Source organism: Polypterus senegalus, chromosome 1 (genome assembly GCF_016835505.1).
Source record: "Polypterus senegalus isolate Bchr_013 chromosome 1, ASM1683550v1, whole genome shotgun sequence".
NCBI lineage: Eukaryota > Metazoa > Chordata > Cladistia > Polypteriformes > Polypteridae > Polypterus > Polypterus senegalus.
In genome coordinates this window covers 210,711,287-210,729,500 of record NC_053154.1, presented here as the reverse complement: position 1 = coordinate 210,729,500, position 18,214 = coordinate 210,711,287, and the positions used below count along the sequence as shown (strand labels likewise).

The 18,214-nt window shown below is 36.9% G+C and overlaps 1 protein-coding gene across 10 annotated transcripts in view; it reads right to left on the bottom strand.

The window, feature by feature from the left end:
- Nucleotides 1-18,214, bottom strand: part of usp54a (ubiquitin specific peptidase 54a) — a 276,084-nt gene that overhangs the window by 138,035 nt on the left and 119,835 nt on the right. For 9 of the 10 annotated variants that reach the window (XM_039768304.1, XM_039768332.1, XM_039768343.1 and 6 more), the window contains exon 2: nt 5,774-6,620. In XM_039768304.1, coding sequence (XP_039624238.1) covers nt 5,774-5,920 — 147 coding nt within the window. In that variant the 5' untranslated portion in view covers nt 5,921-6,620. Of the gene's footprint in view, nt 1-5,773; nt 6,621-11,438; nt 11,456-18,214 lie in introns of those variants that run through there. The other variant, XM_039768323.1, reaches the window with a different exon arrangement.

Genomic DNA, 18,214 nt, shown 5'->3' with positions numbered 1-18,214 from the left:
TCTTTATCTGAGACCTGACACACTGCATGCACGGGTTTTTTTACACTGTCTTCCTTTATCGGGACATTGACTTTTTCCACCGTGTGCTTTGTTTCCACAGTAGCTGGATTTATGAATATGCTTATCAGATGCTTCATATTTTTTGCTGCCTTTTCAATTGTGTAATTCGGTTTTGTTCAGCTCTTTGGAACTGTTGCTTTTATCTGTGCACTCGCCAGTTCACGTGAGCCGCTCGGTGTACATGCATCGAAGGTTCCCAGCTGTGCTGTTGCCATCTCGTGCTATGTCCATGGCTGTATTTAATGTTACCTTAGTCCTGGCACTTAAAACTTTCTCTCGCAGTTTCGCTGAGTTTGTGTCAAACACCACCCTGACCATCTCATCTTCCTCTCCATAAGCACAGTCCTTCACCCGTGAATATTTCCCCGTGGCAGTTTGCTATTGGATTGCCGCTGACGGACGGCCTTATATGGGTGGGCACTAAATTACAAACGCCAGCGGCAGCCTGTCTATGAACTTAATTTAAAGTGTAGGTTTACATCGTGCTTTGTTTCAAGTAGCAGAACTCATGAATATGGTTGTATATGTCACTCGCTCGCTTCTTATTGTTTCGCTGCCTTCTCAATTATATAATGCATGTTTTCTTCAGCGCTTTTTTGAGCTCTTCCTGGTTTTCTATGTACTGCGTGATTACGTGGGAGGCGTGATGATGTCACACGAAACTCCGCCCCCACGGCGTTGAAGCTCATCTCCATTACAGTAAATGGAGAAAACTGCTTCCAGTTATGACCATTACGCGTAGAATTTCGATATAAAACCTGCCCAACTTTTGTAAGGAAGCTGTAAGGAATGAACCTGCCAAATTTCAGCCTTCCACCCACACGGGAAGTTGGAGAATTAGTGATGAGTGAGTGAGTGAGTGAGTGAGTGAGGGCTTTGCCTTTTATTAGTATAGATTGTATAAAAATAAAATTTTAATGTGCACACAAGTATTAATACAGTTTTGCATTGCCCCATAAAGTGTTAATTTTCAAGGGGGTGGCACTAATGGAGACGGTATCACATTGCATGACAGATGCAGTCAAAATATAGAACCTTTTTATTGAACAAACTTTGCAAAAACAAACTAATTTTGACAACATATTTTCAACCATACAAAGAGGCATTTAGACTTAGTAAAATATCCAGAAGGGCTTGTCAAAAATTGTATTGCACCGAATATGTCTTAGAAAAGGAATAAATATTTTTTGTAAACCAACTACACTTTCTGTTAATGTTAACAATCTTTGTCCACTGACACATTAAAGTGACTTTTTAAACAACTTTATCATCATTAAACTGCATAATATTTAAACTAATTAATAACAATAAAATAAATAATAGTATTATTACGGATAGCTGCACTATAACTTCAAACCCAGGAGCATTACACAGTATTCACCAAATTAAAATAAAATAAAACAAGTGCAACTTGGTGACGACATCTTTACCAACTGAACCATCATTTAGGCAAACTGCATTAATATGAACCTTTCTTCAAGCTAAGCTATACTGGGAAGAAAAAAACAAACTATATGTCGAGAACAAAGTCAACATTTCCACTTTATTTTCGCCATTTATGTTGAGATTAAAGTCGGCATTTCCACTTTATTCTCATAGTTTACTTCATAATTAAAGAAGAATGTCGTAAATTAAACTTCTTCCTAAAATCAATGTTTAATCAATTACTTAATTTACCCCGTCATAAATTAATGCAGCACATTAAATGCTTTGTGTTACATTCCCCGACCCAGTGGTTAATCACTACGCTTCTTAAACTGACTTCCTCCGCACTAAGAGAAGACAGCAATCACTATACAGAATCCATTCACTTCATGATATTCCTGCTTTCTGAAAATTTAGAATGCTAAGACAAATACTTGATATCATTTTCATGATGAAATGCATTGAAGCAGGTATTACACATGCGCGGTAGTGCTGCTCCCTCGCAGTAAGGGGTGCCCAGGTGTATGTTCAGTGTAGAGAACTTTATGGCAGGTGTGACGAGGCTCCAAAAAATTGGATGTATGAATAGCTATCGCACAGGTTTAACTTAAATATTGTGCAAATGTTGGGTTTCTGATCTGCTGGTTGAAGACACAAACACAGAATTCAATGCATGTTCTTCTGAGCGAGCTATCTATTGCATGCATGCTGTCTCTATCTGACGTACCAAAACCCCAGTTCCTTTTTCCTTCCTTCCTTTTTCTTTCACCACATAACCAATCACCACACGATAAACGTCTTTGTGAAATTAAAACTAGTTATAAACTTAGCCCACGGAGTGTGCAGAACTTTAAAAATATCTTTGTTACACATGTTTAATTATGCCATCCATTCAGAGTTGCGCCCATCTCTGAACGAGTCGCCAGCACATCGCAGGATGAATACAAGCAAAACATACACTAGCAGGGTCAATATAGCACAACCAAACCCCACATCCTACATGACTTTGAAAAGAAACTGAAGCACATGCAAATGCAAGGCAGGCACGCCGCTGTGCCCCCATATGATTAATGCATGCTTTAATGCATTTCACCATGAAAATTATATTAAGTATTTATCTTAGCATTCTAAATGTTCAGAGAGCAGGAAGATCATGAAATGAATGTATTCTGTGCGGCGATTGCTGCTGGCGCCTCCTCTTAGTGCAAGAAGTCGTCAGTATAAGAATCACTTAACACAAAGCATTTAATGTGCTATATAACTTATGATGGGGATTGAGAAAATCTAGTAAATTAAATATTCATTTTACGATGACGTTTAGTTTACGATGGTCTACTTTAATTACAAATTAAGAGAATAAAGTCAACATGTCGTCACACTATTACACAGTACCCAGGTACATTACACTGTATTGAAAACAAATAAAACAAGTACAACTTGGCTTGCAGTATTATCCAGTAGTATAGAAACAGTATTTACACATCTGACCTTTTAAAACTAAAGTTATCTCCAGGCGACGGACGTGACTCCTTTTTTTCGGCAAAAGTTCTTCTGTTCATCATGTTCAACTTTACTTTTAGTTCAGTTTCAGAATGCTCTCTGTCCATTTTCACCGCACGGTATACCTATGCTACAGCCCACTATTTGGTGGTGTAGCAGTGAAAAAGAGCCCTAGTGCAACAAATCTGTGTTTAGCAGTGTAGCAGTGAAAAAGGTCCCCACTTGAACAGTTTCCCGCTGCGCCACGTTCCGAACGCCGTTTAGGTAATTTAAACTGGTGTTGCAGTATAAGAAAAATCCATATCATAAAAAAAAATAAAAAACGGTTTTTAGTATGAACCGGTATACCGCCCAGCACTACACAGGACTATAGATAATAATCTGACAAGCTATGTAAAATAAGACACTGGGCTAATATAAACCTTTGCCTTAAACATATATATCTCACTTTTACAGAACTGAATACTCCATACTGGATGCAAGACTGGAAACACTGGGCAGGCTTGGACGCTGGACAGTCAACTGCAGGGCACACTCATACACACCCATCCATACTCATTTATAACATGGACCAACTGAGTTACTAATTCAACTATCACTTACATATATGAGTATGTCTAAGGAAAACCCACATCGAGACAGGGAATGAGGAACTGAGATAGAAAGACTAATAGGAAGAGCATGACATATATCTTGTGTGAAAAAAAATTACTTTGTGCAAGTAACAAAGGTTACATCAGCTCTTTTAGGTTTTATTTACTTTATTTCTTAGTGCTCTTGTTTTTTATTGCACATAACTTGCTTGCTTGCTTTTTATGTTTTTTTTATTACTTTGCTGTATCTCTTTTTTGGCTTATAGGAGTTAAATTAGTTAGGTAGGCACCTAGTTCCAGCTTTGGGGGTTCTCCACTAATGGTCCACCATAGCTTCTGTTTTTTGTCCAAGAAGAGTTCAAAGTCTGTTACATTTAACATCACACACTGTGCTTCTACTACTTTTCCTTTCCTCCCTTGCAGGCTAAGATTCAGTGGTGCCCTTTTGTTGAATCATGACAAAACTAGCAATTACTACTGCTTTTATTATCTAATGGAACTTCATTTAAAACATTTGCAACTTTCTAGTTATAAAATTAAGTTTTATATATGGCACAGAGTGCACTTCATGAAAAAAATCCAAATACAGTAAGTAATATCACCTGCTAAAACAAATTCTTTTCACTTAACTAAGGTGTTTTGCCCCCTGTTCGCTTGCTCGCCAACCCCTTCCCCATCCCTCGCCAAGTGCTACGCGTCATTGAGAAGAGGGGGGCGAAACGCACCCCAATGAGAAACGTTTGATCCTCCGAAATCCCTCTTGAACAGTGATACAATGGGAATCAAATAAAATTTGTTTTTATTACTTAATTTTTGCTCGATCAGCTGCTGACTTGCAGGTGCTCTTGTGCGGTATGATCTGCATTTTGTACAGCACTTCGAACGTTTTAAAGTCACTGCCTTGTCTCTCTTCTCAAACACTATTTGATCTCTTTTCGCTGTTCAGTTATTTCACTGATTAATATTTTCCGTTTGTTTGCAGTAAAGAGATCTTTACTCTATGGCTACGCACCATTGTGAAGAGGGGGGCTGAACACACCCCAAGGACACATAGTCGCTCCTCCAAAACGGTGATACAATGGGAACAGTTTTTTTTAACCTCCTCTTTGCTCGATCAGCTCCTGTGCGGCGCAATCGGCATTTCGTGCGGCCTTGTCTCTCTTCTGCCGCAGACATCCTCAAACACTATTCAATCTCTTTTCACCGTTCCATTATTTCAATATTTTCCATTTGTTTGCGCTAATGTGAGCTTTACTATCATTTTCTTGAAAGTTTCGAATATTCCTACTTCCATTATCTCTAACCTGCTCTGCATGTGTATCACGGGACTTGCTTCCAAAGCTTGTAAGTATGACATGACCTGCCCATCTCGCGTAAAGTTAAAGTGTCTCTCAAAGATGTCTCTTCAAAAGATCAAGACTCGTCCCAAGTTTTTTTTTTTTTTAATAGATATCATAAGACAAGAGGGAAAAGAAGAAACAGAGTCTTAACTGGTTTCAGAAAAATAGTTTGCACTAAAATCTTTATTCCCTGCTGATTAATTAAATTCTAATGCCATTACATTCACATTTGTCAATACTTGCAATGCAGCAAATATTCTTACTTTAGGGAAGTAGCAAAAAAAAAATAAAGTTACGACACTCTGCTGAAAAATATATTTTAAAATGTGTTAGGCATGTAGTGATGTCACAGAATGTAATGTACAATGTGAGAGTTATATATATCACATCACTAGGTCAAAATAAATTCCTCAGAACCAAAAAGAAATATTTTTGTTTAGTTGTATTCTAAGTGTCTCGAAGGAAAACTATTAAAAAAGTAAGTTAATACTTAATACATAAAAATAACATTCTCCTTTTCAACTACAATGAAATTATATTTATGAATAGGCAATAAAAATGTATTACTTTTTATACATTTCTAGGTCTGCAATCTAGTAGTTAAAAGATGTGAACAGATTACATATCTACAGTCAAAAGCCTGGAGAAACAAGTAAACAAAAGATTTTGATTTATGTAAAAATAACCTCCTAAAAAAGTTACCTGCTGAACATAAAAAGTCACAGCAGTCTACCATTATAACTAAAGCTTATATAAAAAAAATGAATCAGAATAAACAGTTCTGACAGAAAGGACAGAAGCTTACACAAAATAACAATGCAAAATGAATACGTAATCTGAGAGCATGGATCTCACCTGCAAGGCGCTATTGAGGAAGCAGCTGTTCTGGCCTGGCTCATTAATGAGGCCTTTGCTTGGAGCAATTGATGTCATGGTGCGTGGAGTGAAGATGCCCTGTAGTCCACTGCTGCCTGATGCAAAATAATTCCTCTTCCAAGACATTGTCAGATCCTGCAGAAATCTCAAACGCTTGTGTTGTTCTAGGAAACAAACGTCCTTTTCCAGGAAACAAATTCAGTCATTGTCAGGAGCAAACTGACTAATAGCCACTTATTTTGAAGATGTCAATGCTGAGTTAAGCAAGAGGTGCAATATCTTCAAGTTTATTTTTTACTTCAATTTTGTATAAAACGGGGTCTCCTGGGCAACTTCTAATGTCTTTATTTGGCATCTGACATTTAAAAGATACAAAGCATTTACCTTTGAGTTGACATTCCCTATATTTGAGTAACAACTTCAGTGAGAAATAAATTCATTTCCAATAACAAAAGAATTTTAGTTGATATACGTAGAAATATAAACGTGATAATGCTGATTAAAAGCAACTCTTTCTAGGAAGCAGATTTGTAGGTTGTTTAGATATATTAAAAAACAGCCACCCAGTTTCAGTGGTTAGATATATTAAAAAACAGCCACCCAGTTTCAGTGGTCCACCCCTTATAAGGCTTGTTATGCACACTTGAGATTTACTCCACAGGGAAGGTGTGATGAAAACACAAGGCTTGCATCAGCTTCTCAAGGCTTTCATACTGCAGTGCATTTCAGGGCTGATCCTGGCCAGTGGCAGGCAGGCTTCATTTCCTTTCATTACTTAATTATAGCTACCATCAACATCCTGAAAGTACTGATGACCGTCTGGAACCTGCAAAAGAGAAAAAAGTAAGCACATGTGATTAAGCAATATATGCTAATGCAAATAAGCATCAGGACATCAGGAAGTGAATCACCTGTGACAAATGCATAATGAGGTCAAAGGAACAGGTCTGACAAGAAAAACGTGATCTGCATTTCTTGTTTGTTATATATACACACAAGGATCTAGATTCTAGAAACTGCCTTCTGGGTGTGGTTTCATACTTTACTCCAGTTGATGATACCATGCCAGTGTTGAGAAGAAAAATGAATTGAATATTAAAAGGTACCATACTTTACCACTCCCTAAAAAGATGGAGGTTGGTCATAACTACAGACATATACATACAAAATCATTCAGCATTTGAATGCTTACTGTGACATAATCATGCGATCTATTTCCACAGTTTCTAGGGCCTGCAATAAAGACACCTCAGCCAAACCACAATGCCCATTGACAATAGATAATACAATAAACAGAATATTTTTATCAGCATCTTAATGTAATTTTTCCCTGGAGATTCCCTAATAATGAAGAGAAAATAACAGCCAATACTAATAAAATTAAAATCTAAACATTTTATGATTGCTACATACGAATAAATAGAAAGATTAGAGAGGATTGTTTTATTTAAGACATCTTATTTGCAAACACTCTTCAATGCTGGTTTTCTAACATTTGGGTTTCAGGCTTTGGTACCAGGACAGTTTGTCGTTTGTGATAAAAATTTAAATTATATTATTTTGAAAAGTCAAAACACTACTGATGCTTTACATTTCCAAATTTCTTTCACTGATTGACATCTAACCTCCCTTTAAAGTCTTTGTTGCTTAGAAAGTCTCTTGCATAACTGACTAGACATATGCCTGAACCCTTGCAGAACTTCAAGAATAGCACTCATGGCCTTAATTACAGTAATTATGTGATACTTCAAAAACACCGCATCACAGTTTTCCCTGCTCTTTTCAAATATATGCTATATCTGATTTCATTGCATTAACTATATTTTAGTTGTACTTCTGGACACTGATTTGACCTCAAAATCCCAGTAACAATTGCAACTATAGTGTAATTCTTAGCATAAAGTGATCTGTTATGCTAGTACTTCTCTGTGATTACGTGAGGCTACGTGACTCTCACTGCATTAAGTAATTTTATCCGCCTCTACTTTCAAAATAACAGTAAGAGCTGAGCCACATCATTGCCTGGCGAATGTGAAAGTTTTGAAACATTGACTTAAATTTTATTTTGAAATGAACACACATTATACTACAGTTCATTTCTTCTCCATTGTAGACTAGTTATAGGTACTAAGACAGTTGCTATATTTTTATATACATTATTAGAACAAAAATGTATAAACACACGTGTACAGACACAATAACCACTTTCCTTAACGCAGTCTATAAAAAAAAAAAATTACTAAAAATACATAAAACAACTAAAACAGAAATTTCACTCCTAGCCAAAAAATGAAAGAAAAAAAAAAAAAAAAGCCTTTTATCACTGTAGTTTTCTAATTATGTATAATTGGCACATAGTTTTGGGACAGCACACCTTAAACTACTTTTATTTTCTGCATTATCACTTAACATCTATTATTCTTAGCTGAAGAATTTTGTTTCTGTTCTAAAGCTGTGCAAATAAAACAAACGCCATCTTGGTTTATCATTCTCAGACACTGAGGAATTCAAATTTGAAAGCCACAAATCCAACATTAATCACTAACTCACTGTGTTATATATGATTTAGATGAGGAACCTGTCCAAAAAATAAAATAAAATGCTACTGTTTAACAAGACTTCACATCAGCAAGCTCAGAATAGCAGTAAATGGAGAAAAATAATTACAGGTTTAGTACTGATTATTATTTTTAAAAGATTATGAAAATGTAAGCAACCAAAAGAGTTTTATTTGAAACAGCAGCTAACCTGACAAATAACATGTCTGGCAAAAGTCTACCTAATGTTTAGTACCAATGAGAAAACTGATTTCTTAAACAACCTAAACTGTGTAAGACTGCAGACTGCGCAGTCAATTTAGCAATCTAGAACTACTCATGTACTAGTAATAGCATAATGCTACTGGTTAACCATCTAATCTAGTCAGATATTCTGCCTAGCTAAGTCTTCAATGCCACAGACCAAGACAGCAAACAATCCACCTTTTCAGTCCAAGGCTATCCAAGACAGAGCATGTAGTACGGACATAGTAAGAAAAGAAATGTCATTACCTTCTTGGATTCAGGACACAATATTGGGAGTAGCAATGTTTATCATCATGTACAGTAGCTGTCAATGTTAGTAAACTCATGCTGCTTTATTATTTACAATGACTGATTTGCTTGGCTTGTAACATGGACTGTTTTTACATCTTACAGGTGGAGCATCTAAAACCAAATAGTTTGTGCTATTATTACAGGTCGCCCCTCTTTATTTCCAATGAAGTTGTGGCTAGGACGTGTTTATGTGACTATAAGCGTGCAGGAGCCAGCAAGCAATGTGACTGCAATAGTATGTTTCATTCCCATGCTAAATAAGGGAAATTTGCATTTTGAAACACTCCAGCTTAGAACCTGCAGTTTAGCCTTGTGGTAGTGCACATTTTTAAGTGTACCTCTCTCACACATAGGCCTACTAACTTCTTTGTGTTTGCTGTGTATGTAAGCAAAAACCAGGAATACTCTGCATTGTGTAATTAGGTCTTATCTATTTAAATAAAGTTTAATCCTAACCACTTTTCAAATTGCTTTTCCACAAATATTAGTACAAAACTTAAGGGAGCAACAAGCCACCATTTTGTTTTTATGAAACAAGTGAGCATACAAGAGAAAGTGTAAGAATGGGAAAAAGAGAAAGGCATCTTAATAACAAAAGGAAAACACGCTGCACACGTGAAACCTCACCTCCCAAAGTTAAATCAAAAATCAGCTACATAAGCATAAAACATGAAATAATTAGTAGAGCCTTCCACGGGACAGGAACTCTGTGCAAATGTTTACATGCTTCCGACACTTTAGACTAAATATTTACCAAACTTCTTGGATTTAGCATCCTTAACTGAATTTAATGACACTTTGACATACAGTACCAATGTAAACTGGACAATAACAGTTGAATTCTCATTGAAAACCAAATGTTCCTATAAAAAAAGATGCATAAGTAGTGTTGGCAAGCAAAACAACAAAATTAAATGGACTGTGGCATGCAAAATATGAAAGAAGGAGCCATAAGCAAAACAAACACAAACCTGACAGATACTCAAAATGTATGATAATGACAGAACTATGCATGTCACAAGAACTGATACTTGAGTTTGAAACTGATATCAATATTCCAAAAACATGATAGTACTAGACTTTGCACAGTAACAGTGGCACCAAATGAAAGTTGGCACTGCACTCATACGTGACTGCAGGAAGACAAATGACTCCAAAAGGCACAATAATATATGCCAAAAACATAAATGAGAAGTACATATAAAAATGGCTTACAGTGGTGTGGATACAGCACCACGTCAACACATGTGAAAAAGAAGAGAAGTCATGTTTGGAAATGCTTTGTGTTCATACAGGTGAATTTTAGAGCATAACTGTGAGAATCATACCCATTTAAAAATAAAAAAGCCAAAATATTCATACATTATACTTTTATGTCATTAATGAGTTAGTTCAGAAACGCAATTGTGCATGCTTTCAGAGTACAAGAATATAAATAATCAGACTGAGATGTAATCGTTTAACTCCTAGTATCACACAATTATAAGATGAGACAAAATGATGACAAGACGAAACTCTTTTTAATGTTGTGTCCTACATAGTCCCAAAAAAGGAACAGTGACTTTGCATTCATTCTCTGATTGCACTGAGGATTTAAGCAGTCATCCATTTTCTAACCAGTTTATACAGTTCAGGGAAATGGGGAAAACATCACACACGACCACTGTTAAGCATGCTGAAGTGTGTACACTGGCAGTGCTAACAATAGTCTGTAGTAAGCAAAAATCAAGGTGAGATTTAAACAAAGCATCTATTTGGCTTCTCTACACTAGCAATGAAATGAAATGCTCTATTTGTTACTACCAAAATAAAATTTATTTAGTACTTTGAAACATAAAGAATTACGAGTATGCCAGGTAGCGGAAAGATATGCTAAACCTATTGTGATTCATTCAGTTTTTGAAGCCAGTTTAATGTTCATTAGTATAACCCCTAACATGTTATGACCACAGTGAAAGTACATGTCATATCTGAAAGGTAGCTTGGGGAATTTAATGCAGTCTACCAGTTACATTGCAGATCCAGTTAATATTCTAATTATAGATTAGTACACAAGAACAAGAAAATATGAACACATAACTCCAGTTCTTAAATCCTTACACTGGCTCCCGGTTAAGTTCAGGACAGATTTCAAAACCTTCTTTTAACATATAAAGCATTAAATGGCCAAGGTTCGGCTTATTTGTCTGAACTTATCATGACTTACAAACCAGAGCGCACATTAAAATCTCAAGATGCCGGTCTGCTTATGACTCCAAAAATTAATAAAATAAAGTGGGAGGTCGAGCTTTTAGTTACAGAGCCCCTAAACTGTGGAATGGCCTGCCTGTTACTATAAGAGATGTCCCTTCAGTCCCAGCTGAAGACTCACTACTTCAGTTTAACATATCCTGACTAGAGCTGCCAATTAACTGTACAGGCTGCATCTTTGTTGTTAGTCATTAGCACTAAAACATAAGTAACATGGTAAGTTATAATTTGTTACTAACCCTCACCTATTCTGTTTCTCTTCTCGGTACTCAAATATGGTACTTGACGCCACGGCTCACCTGCCAAGTTGTTTTGCCTGCCTAAGGTAAAGTCATCCCTGATGGAGGATCGCAGAAATTGCGGGGTAGAGGGGTCCTTTCATCAGATTAGCTGGCCAAGTGCTGTTTCAGCTGTGGAATGGCCAAATGGGTGAGGCAGCTTGATGGCTGAGGTCTCCAGGACTGTCAACAAATATAAATCATATTATGCAATATCATCTACCGTTAAATTCTGCTCCGTACTTGTAAAAAATTTTTTATACTGTATTGAGAATTTGTTCTGTTCTGTGTATTGTATTGTCCACATTCTTTTTGACACCCACTGCATGCCCAACCTACCTAGAAAGGGGTCTCTTTTGAACTGCCTTTCCCAAGGTTTCTTCCATTTTTTTTCCCTACTTGGGTTTTTTGGGAGTTTTTCTTTGTCTTCTTAGAAAGTCAAGGCTGGGGAGCTATCAAGAGGCAGGGCCTGTTAAAGCCCATTGCGGCACTTCTTGTGTGATTTTGGGCTGTACAGAAATAAATTGTATTGTATTGAACACAGGCTAAACAAAGTCTGATCAGCAATTGATAATCTGAAAATATCACAACAAAGGGTGTTTTATAAAGTTCTGAAAAAGTGGATTAATGTAAAACTAGTAAGTTTGATTTCCACACAAAATTAAAATTGGGAAAAATTAAGAAAAAAGGAGGGAAGGATTTGGGAAACTAAAGCACAGGGAGTCTGTGATATTTAAAAATTGGATCAATTTTACTCACCTTTAAAATATTAATCTTTAGTAAATATTTTAAGCAGCTAGTTATGTAAATGTAAATTTTACAATAGCAAATGTTACAAACCTAACAGAGTGATTCTCTGCAAAACCAGATTTTAAAAGCATGTTGTTACATAAGGTGTTCATTTCTCAAACTAAACCCTTGGATGTTGTTATCCTTTTAGGCAGTTGTCCAACTGGGCCTTCCTCTTCTTTTTCAATCCTGGTTAGATCCAGATTGCCATCTTCTCTCAAGACAGTAATAGACACCTTTGTATGGAATTTTCAGTTTCTTGGCAATCTGTCACATGGAATAACCTTCATTCAGCAAGTAAATAAACTGACATGTTTCTTGAGAAAGCTGCTTCATTTTGGATGTATTTGAACCCGGAGCTGAACTTTAGGAAAGCCAGTACTTTGTAGCACAAGTGAACAGAACAACAGGTTTTGGTGGCGCTAATGCAGTTAGAAAGGTTTCTCTAACAACAAATTAGCATTAACACACATGACTAATAAGGAATAGGCTAACAGAGTTTATCATTAGGACACTGAAGGAACTGAGGCTGAAAATGGGGCTTTGCAGCCATATGTGAATAATAAATTAAAAATTAGTAATTCCAAGCACTAATTGCTATTATACACACTAGTAATGCCTTGGCTATAATTTTAAATCAATTTAATGGTGTCTTGATAAAAAAAAACAACATATCAACTTATATCAAAAACATGAACATTTCTGGGTGACCCCAAACCTTTGATTGATACTGTATATATTGATTTAAGCTACAAATAGAGTAGTCAGTGGTACCATAAACTGAAGAGTAGAAGTAGGAGTTGGAGTCATAGTCAAAGAAAAAACACTTCTATATGTAAACCTGCATACTGTGGTATTTCAGCTACTAGTGGAAAAAAAATCTTCTTTTCTATAAACAGTTGTACAAGATTAAATCAATTACATACAGAGCCTCACTTTCAGAAAGTTTCAGTCCCTGGGAACTAGCAAGAAAATAGCAACAATTACCAAATTTTAAATGGCCCTACGCCCTGTGTTGGCTAGGACTGGCTCCAGCAGACCCTCCATGACCCTCTAGTTAGGATATAGCGGGTTGGATAATGGATGGATGGATAAATGGCCCTAGCACTATGAGTTTTTATTTCATTTTACTTACATTAACTCCTACAAGCAGGTGTCTGCAGCATTTTATCTTCTTTCAAACAAAACCCATTAACCAATAAAGTTTGATTCCTGAAAATGGTTCACATATAATTTACCAATAAACAGGCACTGTAGTGGGAGCCAGGCATTCTTATATGTATATTCTTCATATGTGGGGCATGACCAAATAAAACCATAAATCATTAGCAAATAGCTTTCAAAACTGGGAAGTATGACGCAATGCATCTTCAGTTGTGTAACGAAAGTGATGCCCCAATTTGCTTTAAATTTTCTATTTAAATTTCAACAAGAAAATCTGAAGGGCTGTCACATTTCCCAAAAATTAAGATTCTAATACTACTACAAAAAAAGAGGTATGTATTCAAACATTTTCAAATGTAAGTTAAACATTCTGGGTGCTGCAAATATGTTTGTATTGTATCCTTCTAAATAAAAGTGATCGGGATTGTCCTTCCATCCCGTGAGTGCTACGCAGGCGCGGAGTTTACACACGCCCCGTCCATTTTGCAATGCAGATGGGATTTGTAGCTTCGTTTTTCCTGGTAAAAGATGACTTTCTACTCCAGACTGTGCGATATCTTCTTCTTCTTTCTTACTATATAAAAACGATCGGGATTGTCCTTCCCTCCCGTAAGTGACTTACACAGACTTACTACTTGCAGCTTGCGGTACGAAGCGACATGATGTGAGCAGAGTTCTGGTGCTCCCATCGTTCCCTTGCTTTTGTGCGCGATGCGCTGGAGAAATAGACAAAATTATGTCTCTGGAAATAATTCATGTTGATGGAGTATAAATGCCTGACCACGTAGTAAATATCAGGGGGGTTCAATAGGGCGACCTCAATATAGAAAAAAAGTTTAAATTTCATCACAAAAATAACAGAAACTACAAGTATTAAAGTAATACCGCTCAAATGCAATATAACCAAATTAATAAGTTTGTATAAAATATCAAATTGATCTACATATTGAGCTGCCTTAAGAAGTGGTCAACTTAAAAGTCGGTCGCCTTAAAAGGCGGGTCAGCCTAGTTTTTATACATTTCCTGTTAATACTTTTTTTTTTCTTTTTTTTTTTTTAAAAACTTGTGCATAGTTCCTTTAAAGAAGCAGGTAAAAACTTCAACCTTTAAACAAATGTGACGCTTGAAAACACAGCTCCTCACAGAAAGGGGACTCGCAACAGGCACAAAATAACATGATCAAAGTATAGTTCACTCACAAAAGAACACAGCCTTTGGACTAGGTGTATGGGGCCTTACCCGATATGAGCCAGTATTCAGTAAATAATAAACAGGACTAAACTAAATACAGTTTCATGTTGCCCTTTTACACTGACTGCAAAAAATGTAAGACAGGTTTATCCATATTTTTCTCATTTCACATATACAGTGCATCCAGAAAGTATTCACAGCACATCACTTTTTCCACATTTTGTTATGTTACAGCCTTATTCCAAAATGGATTCAATTAATTTTTTCCTCAGAATTCTACACACAACACCCCATAATGACAACATGAATAAAGTTTACTTGAGATTTTTGCAAATTTATTAAAAATAGAAAAACTGAGAAATCACATGTACATAAGTATTCACAGCCTTTGCCATGAAGCTCAAAATTGAGCTTAGGTGCATCCCGTTTCCCCTGATCATTCTTAAGATGTTTCTGCAGCTTAACTGGAGTCCAACTGTGGTAAATTCAGTTGATTGGACATGATTTGGAAAGGCACACACCTGTCTATATAAGGTCCCACAGTTGACAGTTCATGTCAGAGCACAAACCAAGCATGAAGTCAAAGGAATTGTCTGTAGACCTCAGTGACAGGATTGTCTTGAGGCACAAATCTGAGGAAGGTTACAGAAAACTTTCTGCTGCTTTGAAGGTCCCAATGAGCACAGTGGTCTCCATCATCTGTAAGTGGAAGAAGTTCGAAACCACTAGGACTCTTCCTAGAGCTGGCCGGCCATCTAAACTGAGCGATCGGGGGAGAAGGGCCTTAGTCAGAGAGGTTACCAAGAACCCGATGGTCACTCTGTCAGAGTTCCAGAGGTCCTCTGTGGAGAAAGGAGAACCTTCCAGAAGGACAACCACCTCTGCAGCAATCCATCAATCAGGCCTGTATGGTTCAATGGCCAGACGGAAGCCACTCCTTAGTAAAAGGCACATGGCAGCCCACCTGGAGTTTGCCAAAAGGCACCTGAAGGACTCTCAGACCATGAGAAACAAAATTCTCTGGTCTGATGAGACAAAGATTGAACTGTTTGGTGTGAATGCCAGGCGTCACTTTGGAGGAAACCAGGCACCGCTCATCACCAGGCCAATACCATCCCTACAGTGAAGCATGGTGGTGGTAGCATCATGCTGTGGGGATGTTTTTCGGCGGCAGGAACTGGGAAACTAGTCAGGATAAAGGGAAAGATCACTGCAGCAATGTACATAGACATCCTGGATGAAAACCTGCTCCAGAGCGCTCTTGACCTCAGACTGGGGTGACGGTTCATCTTTCAGCAGGACAACGACCCTAAGCACACAGCCAAGATATCAAAGGAGTGGCTTCAGGACAACTCTGTGAATGTCCTTGAGTGGCCCAGCCAGAGCCCAGACTTGAATCCGATTGAACATCTCTGGAGAGATCTTAAAATGGCTGTGCACCGATGCTTCCCATCCAACCTGATGGAGCTTGAGAGGTGCTGCAAAGAGGAATGGGCGAAACTGGCCAAGGATAGGTGTGCCAAGCTTATGGCATCATATTTAAAAAGACTTGAGGCTGTAATTGCTGCCAAAGAAGCATCGACAAAGTATTGAGCAAAGGCTGTGAATACTTAAGTACATGTGATTTCTCAGTTTTTTTTATTTTTAATAAATTTGCAAAAACCTCAAGTAAACTTTTTTCACATTGTCATTATGGGGTGTTGTGTGTAGAATTCTGAGAAAAAAATGAATTTAATGCATTTTGGAATAAGGCTGTAACATAACAAAATGTGGAAAAAGTGATGCGCTGTAAAATACTTTCCGGATGCACTGTATTATTGTGTTGTGGGTCAAGTAAACACTAACTGAAGACACAGGCTATATATGAATTGCGTATTGGCTAAGCCAGCTAAAATAAGCATTGCAAACATTGGAAGAGCTCCTTAAACATTATGACTTTAAAGAAGTTATAACAAAAAGAAAATCAGAAATGCGTGATGTATAAAAACATTAAAATACAGCACTTTACAAAAGCTAACAGTGTCTATTGAATGTCAGTTAACTGGTTTCCCAATGATTTAACAACAAAAAAAAAAAAAACCCGTAAAACTCTCCAATCATGTGTGAGTCACTAACTGTAGACAATCTTTCTTCAAAGAGTTTGTTCATAAATGGACACATGGATGGTTTCCCACTACTCCCATTCTAAAATCTAGCTATGTGTGTATGCACACAGACCTATTAAGTTGGAGTATTAAGAAGAAATTTGGGTGACCCTGGGGAAAGGGTTCACTGTGGTATAAATGCATACATATTACAGTTCTGAAAAACCAAAAGAACCACAAATATTAGGATAAGACATAGTCAAGGCAAAAAATGGTTATGCCTGAAAGAAAAAAAACAAAACAAATTTAACATATTTAAGAGTAGTAAAATCCTTTTAAAATACCTTCCCAAAATACTCTCATTTTATCTGTTTCATATGCTAACAATGTCTGTTAAATTTAGTGCTACCACTGAAACGCAAAGTTGCTTTTTCCTGAAGACAAGGGGCACACAATTGTTTCCAAGGAAACAAGCTATAGGCTGAAGCAAACAATTAAAAAGAAACCTAAGACAACAAGCCAGGTGGCAACACTCCCCTCCAGTTGAGTCAGGGGGAGCAGTGAATCCACAAATGAAGTCACACAAGTATGCGTTTAAAGATAACCCAATTCTCTTTTAAGTTATTCAGGGTCTATATAATCTACTTAAAGTGGAAAATTTATTTTTAATTTTTGATACATATGTAAAGATTTAACACCCAACAAAATTACCCACGGATCATCATTTAAGATAAACAGAACTCAAAAAACAAGAACCCCAAAAGAAAACATCTTCAGTCAGAAAAGTAAAAATCTTAACACATTGCACACACACATTTCATTAAAATGTATTACAGGCACACCAGTGAAAACAACATGATTCAATCAGTCTTTCTTTAACTCTATGAGTTTGACATCTGACACTGGCAGCAAACAGGCCGACTATCCTGAACAAATGCACATGCGCACATTGAATTGCTGCTTCTGTTAATTCAGGCTCCTCTTACTAAATGACAGTGAGTGGATGAGGGGGTGGGGGGCCTGGACTGAAATGTTTTTCAGTAGACTTCCGCTCAGCGATGAGCAGGATGCGTTACTGCTGACAGTTGCTATGGAAACAAGCTTCTGAAAAGCTTAGGCACATCATTTCAAGCTGTAACTCTTTAGCCCTAAGACCATAACTGGTCTCTCTGCCTAGCTCCTACCTCAAGAAAATATCGTGGTTGGTTCCTAAGTTAATTATTAAGTACGAAAAACTCAGCAGAGGAGCTGTGAAATGTATACATGATTTTTTAAACAGGAAATGGTTATAATCACAAACACAATGTATACACATGAATATACTTATCAGCAGTAGAGTGTAATGAAAAAAATTTTCTCTTCAAACAATAATAATCAGGTCACTAAAGAAATGACTAAGGTTTCAATGCTTAAAATAGCAACATATTTAAGGCAGGGCAATGTTTCTTGTATAAAAACTCAAAAGTCATTGCCTGTTTATAGCAAGGCCAATTTCTTATTGATTGATGATAAATACTTTTAGTTTCATGGTGGTATTTAAATTACAGGGATGACCTCAGTCAACAAGAT